At 41.7% G+C, this 14,269-nt stretch overlaps 1 protein-coding gene across 2 annotated transcripts in view; it reads right to left on the bottom strand.

The window, feature by feature from the left end:
* The window catches only part of KIF6 (kinesin family member 6), a 403,829-nt gene that overhangs the window by 297,857 nt on the left and 91,703 nt on the right, over window positions 1–14,269 (bottom strand). For both annotated transcript variants that reach the window (XM_066252931.1, XM_066252930.1), the window contains exons 4-5: window positions 10,524–10,671; window positions 4,448–4,557 (exon numbers count right to left, since the gene is read on the bottom strand). In XM_066252931.1, the coding sequence (XP_066109028.1) occupies window positions 4,448–4,557; window positions 10,524–10,671 (258 nt within the window). The remainder of the gene's footprint in view (window positions 1–4,447; window positions 4,558–10,523; window positions 10,672–14,269) is intronic.

Genomic DNA, 14,269 nt, shown 5'->3' on the forward strand with positions numbered 1-14,269 from the left:
GGGCGTTGCCATGTTGCGACCAGAGCCACTCTAGCGCCTGGGGCAGAAGCCACAGAGCCATCCCCAGCGCCCGGGCCATCTTTGCTCCAATGGAACCTTGGCTGCGGGAGGGGAAGAGAGAGACAGAGAGGAAGGCGCGGCGGAGGGGTGGAGAAGCAAATGGACGCTTCTCCTGTGTGCCCTGGCCGGGAATCGAACCCGGGTCCTCCGCACGCTAGGCTGACGCTCTACCGCTGAGCCAACCGGCCAGGGCCTATCACATGGTGGTTTTTTTTGTGTCCCCTGCCGCAGGTAAGACACAGAGTAGTCCAGCACGACAAGGAGCGTTCCCGGGCCTGTAGCCCCTCCCTAATTCCTCCAACCACTAATCTGCCATCTATTTCTATAATTTTGCCATCTAAAAAATACTTACTAAAAAATAAATCATACAGCACATAACCTTTTGGGATTGGCTTTTTTTCACTCAGCATAAATCCCTGGAGAGTCCACCGAGTTGTTAAATGTTTCAATAATTCATTCCCTTATTATTTTGTTATAAATTCTCAGAGATACAGGGAACATGATCGGTGGTTGCCAGAAGTGGGGGTGGGAGGAATGGGTGACTTTTCTTGTTTGTTTTGTTTCTTAGTTTAAATAAGTTCAACAAAAAAAATACCCAAACACACTCAACAACGATAACAACAAGTACAGGGCTTCTTAAAGGAAGGCTGAGTCCACACCTGGGCAGTAACAACAAAAAACCAAAACACAAGGTCAGTCTAGGACAAGTTGTGCCAGAAAGCAAACCAATTTTCCAAGATTAATAGGAATGTGTGAAAAGGAAACAGGCCTCGTGAAGGATTTTCCACTGGCTAAATTTATTTTTAATGGCTAATAAGTTTTCTGGGAAAAGAATCTATGGGTTTTGACAAATTCCTAATGTCATGTACCCACCATCATTACAGTACCATATAGAACAGCTTCACCTGCTCCCCCCTCCTCGGCCCCACCTCCAACACGGGCAAGCACTGACTTTTTGCATTTGGTTAAATACTGAGGAACCTGATTACTGGCCCATTTGCTAAGACTATATTTAGTCTGTGAGGAACTAGAAAAATGTCTTCCAACGTGGCTGGAGCACTCTGCATTCCCTCTAGCAATGAATGAGACAGCTCCCGTTCTGCGTTTCTGCCAGCATTCATTTTGCCAGTGTTTGGGATTTTAGTCGCTCTGAGAGGTGAGGTGTGGTGTTCTGTTGCTTGGATGAACAATTCCCTAAGGACAGGTTGCGAGTATCTTTTATATGCTCATTTGGTGAGGGGTCTATTCAGATCTTTTGCTCATTTCTTAACTGGTTTATCTGTTCCCTCACGGTTGAGTTTGAAGAGTTCTTTGTATATTTTGGATGTAAGTCTTTCATTAGATATGTGTTTGGTAAATATATATTTTTTCTGTCTCTGTCTTGTCTTTTTATTCTCTAAACAGTGTCTTTCGCAGAGCAGGGGATTCTCATTTTGATGAAGTTCAACCTATCTCTTTTTCTCTTTCGCATCTCGTGCTTTTGGTATTACGTCTGAAAACCCACGGTGAATGACTACAGCAGTATTTGCCCACGGCAGCGAGCCTCGGTCTGTGCTCTGACATCCCCCGTAGGAAGTCCACCACCGCCCAGTCAAGTTTCCTAGTAGAAATCTCCTTCCCACTTCCATGACGCCTTAACTCTCTACACCCCACAGTGAAATCTTGGAAGCTACTTTTGCCACTGTGGCATGACAGTGAAAATTCTAGCTTTTAATCCTTCCTCTACCATGAACCAATTAGCTCTGAGAGCCTGAGCGAGTCAGACACTTAGAGCTCATTCTCCTCCGTCAGTAAAATGAGGAGAGCACCAGCCCACTATGGTTCACCTTCTTTTCAAAATACAATGAAGTCAATGGACTTCATTTCTTATTTCTTTATTTCTGTATACCTGCCAGATTTATATCTCCTCCTTCATGTCCACTACAGCCAAGCCCTTTCTTTCGGGATTATGACTAAGCAGGCTTTAAGTTCTTTAGTGTAGATGTGAAATTTGTTGAAAGCAATTTTAGGCCCTGGCCAGTTAGCTCAGTGGTAGAGCATCAGCCCACCGTGTGGATATCCTGGGTTCAATTCCCGGTCAGGGCACACAGGAGAAGCAACCATCTGCTTCTCCACCCCACCCCCCACCCCTACACACTCTTCTCCTCCCGCAGCCATGGCTCAATTGGTTCGAGTGCATTGGCCCAAGGTGCTGAAGATGGCTCCATGGAGCCTCTGCCTCAGGCACTAAAAATAGTTTGGTTGTGAGCATGGCCCCAGATAGGGGTTGCTGAGTATATCCTGGTCGGGGCAGAGACAGAGTCTGTCTCTCTATCTCCTCTCCTCTCATTTAAGAAAAAACAAAACAAAACAATTTTAAGCAAGGTTTAGCCTAGAGGTATACAGGTTAGAGTGGAACTAGAAAACTAATTAAGACACCTGTCAGAATACAGCTCAATCTCCTGCCAAAGCCTGTTGTTTGAGTCCCTCAAAAGCAGGCTTCAGTCGGCCTCTCTGCTTTTATTTCACAGGACTCCTCAGCGCTGGCCTTTCTAACCACAGCCTCATGTCTTGCACGTTGTTCCTCTGTGGAAAGTTCTACCTTTCTGGATGGTATTCAGGGTGTTTGGGACACTCTGGCGCACAACAAGACAGAGAGGTCTTAAGTTAGAACTGTCTCAGTTCAAGGCTGTGTGAGATTATTCTTCCTGGTTTCAACTGTAATTAGCAAACACTGGACACAGAACCTTTTTATAATGTAGTGGATTTTCTTTTTTAGCAGTGATAGGAAACTTTCACCTTTGTGTAAATGTAACTCCAGTGGTTTCCTGAAATCAATTTCTTCCACAAATTACGTATTTTTTCCTGTCTCTTAATTCTTCTTTTTTCCTTTCTCTTAATTTTTATACAAATATTTAGAATACCAACAATAATCCCCTTTTCTAACTTTCTCTAAGTATAAAAGAGACGATATGTAAAAGCATTCAATCAACATTAATAGAAGAATACATACATATAAAGGTGGTGTCAAGAGTATAACTTCTTATTTCCTTTAGAAATTAAACAACTTGTTGTTGATCTTTTTGGTAGAGGACTATGCTATAAATACAGTGTGTCCGTAAAGTCATGGTGCACTTTGACTGGTCACAGGAAAGCAACAAAAGATGATAGAAATGTGAAATCTGCACCAAATAAAAGGAAAACTCTCCTAGTTTCATACCTATTCAGTGCAGTTCGATGTGGTCTCATGCACAGATTTTTTAGGGCTCCTTAGGTAGCTATCCTGTATAGCCTCTACAGACTCGTCACTGACTGATGGCCTACCAGAACGGGGTTTCTCCACCTAACTGCCAGTTTCCTTCAACTGCTTATCCCACCGAGTAATGTTATTCCTATGTGGTGGCACTTCGTTATAAATTCGCCGATATTCACGTTGCACTTTGGTCACAGATTCATTTTTAGCGAGCCACAGAACACACTGAACTTTCCTCTGTACTGTCCACATCTCGACTGGCATGGCCATGGGCTGCTCCGTTGTATACACACATGCTGCCACATCATCCTACAGAAACTGGGAGGGTTTTCCTTTTATTTGGTGCAGATTTCACATTTCTATCGTCTTTTGTTGCTTTCCTGTGACCAGTCAAAAGTGCACCATGACTTTACGGACACACTGTACATTGTTTTAGAATATTTAATGAGAAGAATACTACCATGTGTTTTCTTGGATCTGGCATCTTCTGATGCATGCAGATGTCTGGACAAAGTATATGCATTGTTACCAATTAATATATGTCTCATTCGGGCAGATATTCAAACAAGCAGTGAGTAATGTTATATAAATCCTGGCAGGCTTACTCACTCCACTATATAAGATAAGCTCTGAAGACTCTATTTATAGTTTGGTCACGAAACAATTAGTGTCAATCGTGACCAAATGATTGTCACTCTTAAGTCTTAATAATAGTAGGGAAGGATTTGGGGAATACTTAGAGTTTTATTTTCTCTCTTTGAGATTCTCTTATTGCTGCTCGAACCCTAATTTGAATACCTTCTTCAGAGGAAGGCTGTAATTAGAGGGATAAAACGGTTTCATGTGGTGAGAGGAAAGTAGTACTGTCCTGGCCCATCAGTCCTCGGCACCCACACTCCAAGAACAGCCTCTGCTCTCCCTTGTCCCAATGCCAAAAGAAATTTTCCCAAGGAATGAGTTTTGAGCAACTTAAGTTCCTATCACTAGTGGGGGAAAAAAAATCCATTCTATTATAGAAAGATTCTGTTCTCCCATATCTGCTAATTACAATCGAGACCAGAAACATGCCGCTTCTGGGAAAACAATGGAAGGAAACATCTGAAAGTAATTCCCACCCCCACCCCGCCCCCATTTCTTTGTTGTTCTGCTACTCACGGCAACTCTTCCAAACTGGAGGCTTCATGTCTTGGGTCCAATAGATCATAACCACATTCATTGTAGATTTCCAAGTAAGAAATGTGCGTTGTATATATTTTGCTGCTGTCCTGATTGGAAACGGGGAAAGACATTATTCAATGGCAGTAAATAACATTTCGGCTTGGAGGACGGTGACAGTCATCACTGTCATTTCCCCACAATTTCTCTCTTTTTCTCTCTCACTTTGTACGGTTTATGACACTTTTCGGTTCGTGACACTTTCAAGTTGCCAGTTACCATATGCATGAAGCTTTTTTTTTTTAATGTCCATTTACAGTTTAAATGGACATAAAAAATGATTATAAGCAACTTCAGTCTGTTATTTTATATTGGTACCCCCTTATCCATAAAAAGTCGATATTCATTTACAATAAGCTGACTTTGTTGTAGAACTGTATATCATTGTTTTACATCCAGACTCCTAAGAAAGGTTATTAAGAAAAAATAAATTTATATTCTGTAATAGTTTATTCATAAAAAAACACAGAATTGTTACTTTGGTTTAAAAACATGAGTAGCAAAAGAGTTTCTAGCTTTAATCACAATTCTTTTTTAACTTTTCTAATATTCAAATTTTCTAATGATATAAATAGATAACAGACAATAATTAGATAGTGTAAAGTGAATACCAGGGGACGAAAATAGTTTAGATCAACAGGGTTGGTGGGCATGACCAGTTCTCTGCCTATATACCATGCCTGGTTAATTTTTCTGGCCCAAGTTGCAACTTACAGGTTTTCAGCTATTGATTAGAAAGAAGCATTTTCCATGGGTCTCTTCTGAAATGCAACGACATAGGTGTCAATAAAATTAGGGTAAAAAAGTCGAGGGGGCTCATTCTACAGTTCTTGTCTTGGTTCTGTCCACAGACAGAAAGAGCCCACTCCCACTGGAATGGAACAAAACAGGGAATTCTCTGAGTTCAGTTTTTAATACAAAAATGTCACACAGCAGCACCTCCTTCTTGTTCCTCCCAGAATATAAATGCTTCTATTTATGTGGATGTTATCGTGTTTTTCATGAGGGGAGAATACATTTGTGTCTTGTGGCGAGAAGGTCAGCAGGCTGTTGGAGGGAATATTCACAGAGAGCATCTGCTTAAGATGACCTCCCTGATTCCCGTGAGCATCCAAGACCATCCAGCCAGCAGGCGACATTCCAGGAGAGAGGACCACGTCGCAGAGATGGGGGAGACAGTGGCTGCAGACCCCAAGTTCTGCTAGCTAAGGAGCCCCTGCGATGTCTGTTACCATATCCATTTAAGTAAGGAAGCATGACAATGAATTCCTACATGTTCTTCAGATTAAAGTTAATATAGTTCTCTGGTCCCGAAATGGCTCAAACTATTCAAATAAAGATACCTCCATTTCATTAAAACAAAATAATACATGAAAAACGAGAGTGACTCTCAGCCGGCTCACGACGATAGTCACATGCTCAGGCCATCGCTGAAATTCACGTTCAGCTGTCCTGTGAGGGTGGCGGCACAGGCCGGATCTCTACAGAAACAGATTTCTCCTGGCTACACGCTGGGAGTCCGACCCACGCGGGTGTCCCTGGCTGCTTCTCCTGCAAACGATCCATCAGCTTCATGAGTGCCCTAGTTTAGTAGAGGCATTATTTCGACATAATTCTTAGGGTTGAAGTTTGGCTGAGAGCAAGTATCAGAGACTATAAATATTAGACACTCTGTGTGGCCTTTAGTCTAATGCACTGTTTCCTGAAATAGTCCACAGAATACTCATGGAAAAACTGATCCCGTGGTCAACATGTACAGGCAGGGCAAAAGCAAGTTTACAGTTGTGAGTATGCAAAACAGAACCTGTGCTTTCACTATCATTAATGAATTACTGTATGCTTGTCCACACAAACAGCTGTAAGCCTACTTCTGCCCCACCCTGCAGATGCTGCTCCTCTCCGGAAGATTCTCAGAGCACAGTAAAGGCCACGCAACATCCCGAGAGGCCGTTTAAAGCAACGTTATTTCGAAAACTTATCTGAACGTATCTGAAATAGTCCATAGGATATGGTTTGAGGTTTTAGCATATACTTCTGAGCACTTCTCAGTGTCAGATAAAAAAAAAAAAGAAACCCCTCCAAAACCCAAAACTGGATATAATTTGTAACTGAATGATCTTATAACCTTAACTTCAGTCATTTAGCCATAAAAACTGGGATAATAACCCCTATCTTGCAGATCCGTTGAGACAGAGAAAAAAGACACTATTTAAAATCCTATCCAAAAAAAAAAATGTGTGGTCTGTCACAGACACCATAAGTTGTTGCTGTTGTTATTATTTCTAAAAGGAGAACTCAGAATGTGAACGTAAAAAGAATGAGAAAGAGGCGGAGAGACAGCTAACTTGTATGTCCGTTTGCAGTGGAAAAACCCTTTCCCTCCAGAAATCCGAAGACGTCGTAAAAAGGCAGGAGAGCAGCAGGCCCGCGGCCCTGAGATGAGAGGGGTGATGCCGTCGGCTCCTCCTCCAGCTCCTGCGTTTTCCGGGCTTTTCCTGGAGGAACATCCAGCAAGCTATGTGGCAGGCTACCTTCCTGCACTAGTCCTGCAGCGTTCGGGACTGCCAGACTGTAATGTAACACACATGTTTCCCGCAGGCAGGCTTTTCTCTGCCCCCAAATAAGTTTGAGCCTCACTATACTCAAAAATAATGAGCAGTGATTTCTAAAATAAATGAACTCAATTTTCTTCTTTGAAAAGCTTTGAAAATGTGCTCCTATCACACTCACGGGCACTTTAGACCCAGGACGTTCTGGCTCTTAGTTTATCTTGAAATAAATACTCTGCGTAAGTCAAATGCTTCTCTGCAAGACTTCTGGAGAGCGCCATGCGGCCCTCTCAGGCCGTCACCTGGGGACGGCGGAGGGCCTTCTGCATTTTCCGGCTGTCCACTGTGGGCGAACCTCGTGACACCCTTCGAGGTGCCTCCGACTCATTCTGCTGCACTTCAGGTTGATTACAGTGAATGTGTTGTTCCCCATCATGGAAACCGTCCATTTACAAAGAGATGTCCTGGCTGCACATTGGACCGATGGCCTCTCTCCAAACTCAGAATCATTCAGAGTGAAACGGGGGTCAGAGTAATAATGTCAATGACAAACATATAAAACAGTGACCTCGACACGTGGTACGTAGATGGGAAATATGGAGACTTAAAAACTGTATTTTGGTAGCCACAGACAAAACTTAAAAAGAGGCCGAGTATATTTTCTATTAGGAAAGAATTTGTTTATTCGGTTTAACTTAATCAGGGGAATTGGCTTCATTTATTCTGAGTTTCTAAGGGTTCTTTAAAACCAGTCAGAGGCCCTGGCCGGTTGGCTCAGCGGTAGAGCGTCGGCCTGGCATGCGGGGGACCCGGGTTCGATTCCCGGCCAGGGCACATAGGAGAAGCGCCCATTTGCTTCTCCACCCCCCCTTCCTCTCTGTCTCTCTCTTCCCCTCCCGCAGCCAAGGCTCCATTGGAGCAAAGATGGCCCGGGCGCTGGGGATGGCTCCTTGGCCTCTGCCCCAGGCGGTAGAGTGGCTCTGGTTGTGGCAGAGCGACGCCCCGGAGGGGCAGAGCATCGCCCCCTGGTGGGCAGAGCATCGCCCCTGGTGGGCGTGCTGGGTGGATCCCGGTCGGGCGCATGCGGGAGTCTGTCTGACTGTCTCTCCCTGTTTCCAGCTTCAGAAAAAATACAAAAAAAAAAAAAAAAACCAGTCAGAGCTCTTCTGTCTGTATGCATATGTAGTACACTAAGTCCTCAACAGGTTCTTTCTGTGGCTTTAAGAGAAACAATGTCTAACAAAACCAGTCAGAGCTTTTCTGTCTGTATGCATATGTAGTACACTAAGTCCTCAACAGGTTCTTTGGCTTTAAGAGAAACAATGTCTAACAAAAACAACTTTACCATAAGCCAATTGATATAAACAAGAAGTTCCTCAGGCATCTCCTCAACATGACAATGAAACGTTGAATGAAATGTTATTCATGGACATTAACAGCTGTATTAATAAAGATCGTGTATTGAGCATCTACTATGTGCCAAGAACTAGACTATATCTTTAAATACAGTGTGCTCAGCCCACAGAGCAACCCTACAAGCCTCGCACTTTAAGCAATGATCCAGGTCCACAAACCATAAGTAGAGGCGGGTTGGTCTGCACCGACTTCAGCGACCTTTCCAAGACAACAGGCTTCCACATTAGGCCACAGCAATAAAAACCATTTGAAATTATATTCCCAGTTTGTGAAATCTGGGAAAAAACCAAACAGCTAATGTCAGAAATAAATGAGTAAATGAAAAGAAGGGATTTGGATCCAACACGCATATACTATACGCAACTCTTTCTGTTCCAAATTTTCTGGCACGCAGAGTTGGAATGTCTGAGCTAGTGAGAGATGAGCTGAACTAATGGGTAATTGCTACTTTATGGATGGAAATTACAATTATGCAGATCTCAGCGATTTTTTTTTTCTCTTCGTTGCGACTTAAAATGCAAATAGCATACAGTTGAGAAATTTTGGAACGACTGTTACACTGACCTAGTTAGGACGTTGGTTATACAGAGTTAGTACGACCAGGCGACTGTTGGAACTGCTAGGGGTGCTGGAGATCCTCTAGTTCAATTCAATCCCCGCTTTCAGAGAGGGGAGAACTGAAACCCAGAGAAGTGACTCACTGCGGAGGATCTGTTTAAATACAGCCAACAGGACAAATCAGTCTGGGAGACAGAGGCAGAGTCTGTAGGGGTAAAAAAAGCCCAGACTAGGTTGGCATCACACATACCTGGGGTAAACCTCTAGATCATCTGCTGACGAGGACGCAGAGAAGATATTTAAGCTGAGACTCAGTGTTCCCAAGTACAAAATGGGGGTAGGAATCCCTACGTTGTTAGTTGGATTATATGTTGCATTCAATACTAATCAAAGCAACAGGCACTTGGAGCCACACAATAAATGATGCGTATGATATATACAGTGTGTCCATAAAGTTATGGTGCACTTTTGACCGGTCACAGGAAAGCAACAAAAGACGATAGAAATGTGAAATCTGCACCAAATAAAAGGAAAACTCTCCTAGTTTCATACCTATTCAGTGCAGTTCTATGTGGGCTCACGCACAAATTTTTTAGGGCTCCTTAGGTAGCTATCCCATCCCGTATAGCCTCTACAGACTCGTCACTGACTGATGGCCTACCAGAACGGGGTTTCTCCACCAAACTGCCAGTTTCCTTCAACAGCTTATCCCACCGAGTCATATTATTCCTATGTAGTGGCGCTTCATTATAAATGCGCAGATATTCACGTTGCACTTTGGTCACGGATTCGAATTTAGCGAGCCACAGAACACACTGAACTTTCCTCTGTACCATCCACATCTCGTCCACATGGCCGTGGGCTGCTCCGCTGTATACATGGTGTTCCGTCATCATCTGCGCATGCGCACATGCTGCCACATCATCCTACAGAAACTGGGAGGGTTTTCCCTTTATTTGGTGCAGATTTTACATTTCTATAGTCTTGTTGCTTTCCTGTGACCAGTCAAAAGTGCACCATGACTTCACGGACACACTGTCAATAGGGAATTTGTCTTGATAGTAATATTAACTGCAATAGGATTTTTACTGTGGTAAGTTCCTGTGGGCTTCTATTACAAGTGTGATAAAGGGACAATCACACTATCCTATTCAGTGCTTTAGCAGCTAAAACAAAGGTCTGTCTTGGCACAGGGCTTTCTTCAGTTTTTTCATGAAGAACCAAGCTTGTCCCATGTTCTGTGAGCCTCCGTGTGTGTGTCAGAAGGAACGCCCTTTAGCTCTGGCTGGAACGGCATCCCTTTAATGAGAAGCACCTCCTTAATTTCCACTCCTTCAGTAAATCCCAAACTTCCCTTAAACATAAAGTCCAAAATTCTTGCACATTTCTCACTTAGATGCAATATAATAAAATGTCACAATAAAATTTTTTGGGGGGGGGGCCCACAGTAAATTTCTGCTGAATATATCAAATAAAAACTTCCAGTCCCATACCTTTTGCAGTTGCTCAAAAATGTATGACAGTGTCCTTGGGATAATGCCCCTGTCACTGTAGCGCTCCGCCCCGCCCGTGATGGTGAAGGTCTTCCCGCTGCCCGTTTGCCCGTATGCGAAGATGGTGCCATTGTAACCCGCCAGGACACTGCGTAAGAAAACGACACACTTTTAGCAACATGGCTAACTGCATTTGCATGAAATGTCTCATATTATAGTAGCAACCAGAGTCATCACTACGGAAAAGACATTGACTGAAAATGTCGTAATGTGAGTATTTAGATTATATATATACATATATAATCTAAATATATATATATGTTTTATCCAGGGGCACGTTCGTCTTTTATGTCTAAGAAAGAACCTGCAGCAAAAATGGGGGTCAGGCATCTTAAATAGTTTCTTTTCAAAAAAAATTAGAGTTTGAAATTTCAGAATGTTTTTATATTTACAGAAAGGTTGCCAGGACAGTACAAAGAGTTTGTATGTACCCAGTTTCCCCCACTGTCCCTACTGTACCTTTATCACAGCTAATGGAACAATATTGACATATTATTATAAACTTTATTGAAATGTTCTTGGTTGGTATGTAATGTCCTTTTCTTTTTTTCAGCTTTACTAAGATAGAACTGACACACAACATGTGCAAGTTGAAGGTATACAATGTGATGGTTTGATGCCCGAATGTCATGTGAAACAATTGCCACAATAATATTCATTTAGCATGTCCGTCACTCACATAATGACCATTTCTTCTGCGGTGATACATTCAATATATATTCCCTTAACCACTTTCCCGTATATATAATACAATATTATTAACTATAGTCACCATGCTATACATTATTAGATCCCCAGAATTCATTCATCTTATAATCAGAAGTTAGTACCTTTTGACCAACATCCTCCAATTTTCCTCACCTGCGGTCCCCAGCGGCCACTATTTTAGTCACGATCTCCATGAGTTAGGTTTTTTAGATCCACCTATAAGAACACATGGTATTTATTTCTCTTTCTCAGTATGACTTAGTTCACTTAAGCATCATGCTCTCAAGTTCCATCCATGCTGTCAAAAAGGGCAGGATTTCCTGCTTTATCGTGGCTACATAATATTCCTGTGTGTGTACAGGTATCTTCTTCTCTCGTTCAACCATCAGTAGACAACTTGGGTTTTTCCATGCTTTGGTTATTGTGAATAAAGCTGCAATGACCACAGGAAGACCAGTATTTCTTTGAGATAGTGATTTCATTTTCTTCAGATATATACACAGCAGTGGACTTGTTGGATCATTTGGTTGTTTTATATTTTAATTTTTTTAAAGGAAACTCCATACTGTTTTCCACAGTGGCTGCATCAATTTATACCCCCACTCACAGTGTACAAGGGTTTCCTTCTATTCACATCGCCTACAACACTTGCTGTCTCTTGTCTTTTTGATAATGGCCATCCTACCAGCTGGAAGGAGAGATGTCGTTGTGGTTTTAGATTGCATTTTCCTGATAATTAAAGATGTTGAACAACTTTTCACGCGCCTTGGCCATTTTTAGGTCATCTTTGGGAAAATTTCTATTCAAGTTCTCTGTTCATTTTTAAATTTTTTTTTTGCTATTTTAAAAATGTTAATTAGTTTTTAAATATATTTGAAATATTAACTCCTTATCTGATAGATAGGTTGCCTTCTCATTTTGTTGCTTGTTTCTTTTGCTGTAGATGTAGTTTGATGGAGTCCTACTTGCTGATTTTTGCTTTTGTTGCTTAAGTGTTCTTTGGTTTCAGGTCCAAAAACAAAATTGTCAAGACTAATGTTGAATTAGCATTTTGGGTTTCTTCAGATAAATCCCCAGAAGTGAAATCACGGGTCATAAGGCAGTTCCATTTTTAATCTTTTGAGGAAACTCTACACTGTCTGCCACAGTGGCTGCACCAGTCTGCATTCCCACCAGCAGTGCACAAGGGGTCCCTTTTTCCCACATCCTTGCCAACACTCATCATTTATGGATTTATGGATTTATCTGACAGGTGTGACGGTGATATCTCATTGTGGTTTTCATTTTCATGTCTCTGATGATTAGAGACACTGAACATCTTTTCTTGTCTATTGGCCTCCTGTATGTCCTCCTTGGAGAAGTGTCTATTCAGGCCCTTTGCCCATTTTTAAATTGGATTGTTTAGGTTTTTGGTGTTGAGTAGTATGAATTCTTTATAAACTTTGGACATTAACCCCTTATCAGATATATCATTGGAGAATATGTTCTCCCATTTAGAAGGTAGTCTCTTTGGGTTTTTTGCTTGTTTGTTTTTTCTGATGGTTTCCTTTGCTGGGAAAAACATTTTAGTTTGATGCAATCCCATATGTTTGCTTTTTCTTTGTGTTGCCCTTGCTCGGGAATATGTATCTCCTTGATATATAAATCCCTATATTCACTGCAGCATCATTTACAGTAGCCAAACTACAGGGATAAATCCCACTTGAGTATGGTGTATGATGCTTTTTTTTAATATTTATTTTTAAAGACAGTTTTATTTATTTATATTAACAGAGACAGAGAGAGTCAGAGAGAGGGCTAGACAGGGACAGAGAGAGATGAGAAGCATCAATCATCAGTTTTTTGTGGCAACACCTTAGTTGTTCATTGATTGCTTTCTCATATGTGCCTTGACCGTGGGCCTTCAGCAGACCGAGTTACCCCCTGCTCAAGCCAGCGACCTTGGGTCCAAGCTGGTGAGCTTTGCTCAAACCAGATGAGCCCGCGCTCAAGCTGGCAACCTCAGGGGCTCGAACCTGGGTCCTTCCGCATCCCAGTCCAATGCTCTATCCACTGCGCCACCGCCTGGTCAGGCTGGTGTATGATGCTTTAAATGTGCTATTGAATTCAGTTTGCTAGCATTCTGTTGAAAATTTTTGTATTTATTTTCAGTGATAGTGGTCTGTAGTTTTCTCTCTCTCTTTTTATTTTTTTATTTTTGTAGTGTATTAGTGTAGCACCGGCCTTATAAAATTAGTTTGGGGGTGTTCCCTCATTTTCAATGTTTTTAAAGAAGAGTTTGAGAAGAATTAACTTTACTTTTTAAATGTTTGGTAGAATGCATCAGTGAAACTATCTGTGCTTAGATTTTTCTTTGTTGAGAGATTTTTGATTCAATCGCCTTAATTGTTATTGTTCTGTTCAAAATTTCTATTTCTTCATGATTCAGTCTTGGTAGGTTGCAGATTTCTAGGAATTTATCCATTTCTCATAGGTTATCCAACTTTGTTGGCATATAAAATTCATAGCAGTCTCTTACAATTCTTCATCTTTGTGTTGTGTCGATTTGTGTTCCCTCTTTCAGTTCTGATTTCATTTATTTGGGCCTTCTCTCTTCTTTGTCTAGCTAATGGTCTGCTAGATTTTGTTTTTGTTTTTCTTTTCAAAAAACCAGCTTTTAGTTTCATTTGTCTGTTTAATAGTTTCTCTTGTCACTATTGTGTTTATATCTACTCTGATCTTCATTATTTCCTTTCTTCTGCTAACTTTGGGCTTAGTCCTAATTTTCCTAGTTTAATGAGGTATAAATTTAGGTTCGTCATGAGCTTTGTGTTTCTTAATGTAGGCACTTGTTGCTATAGACTTCCGTCTTAGAACTGCTTGTGTTGCATCTCATACGTTTTGGTATGTTCTAATTCCACTTTTGTTTGTTTCACGTTACTTTTTGATATCCTTTTTGGTTTCTCTCTTGACCCACTGGTTGTTTAAGAGTGTGCTGT

Source organism: Saccopteryx bilineata, chromosome 1, assembly GCF_036850765.1.
Source record: "Saccopteryx bilineata isolate mSacBil1 chromosome 1, mSacBil1_pri_phased_curated, whole genome shotgun sequence".
Classification (NCBI taxonomy): domain Eukaryota; kingdom Metazoa; phylum Chordata; class Mammalia; order Chiroptera; family Emballonuridae; genus Saccopteryx; species Saccopteryx bilineata.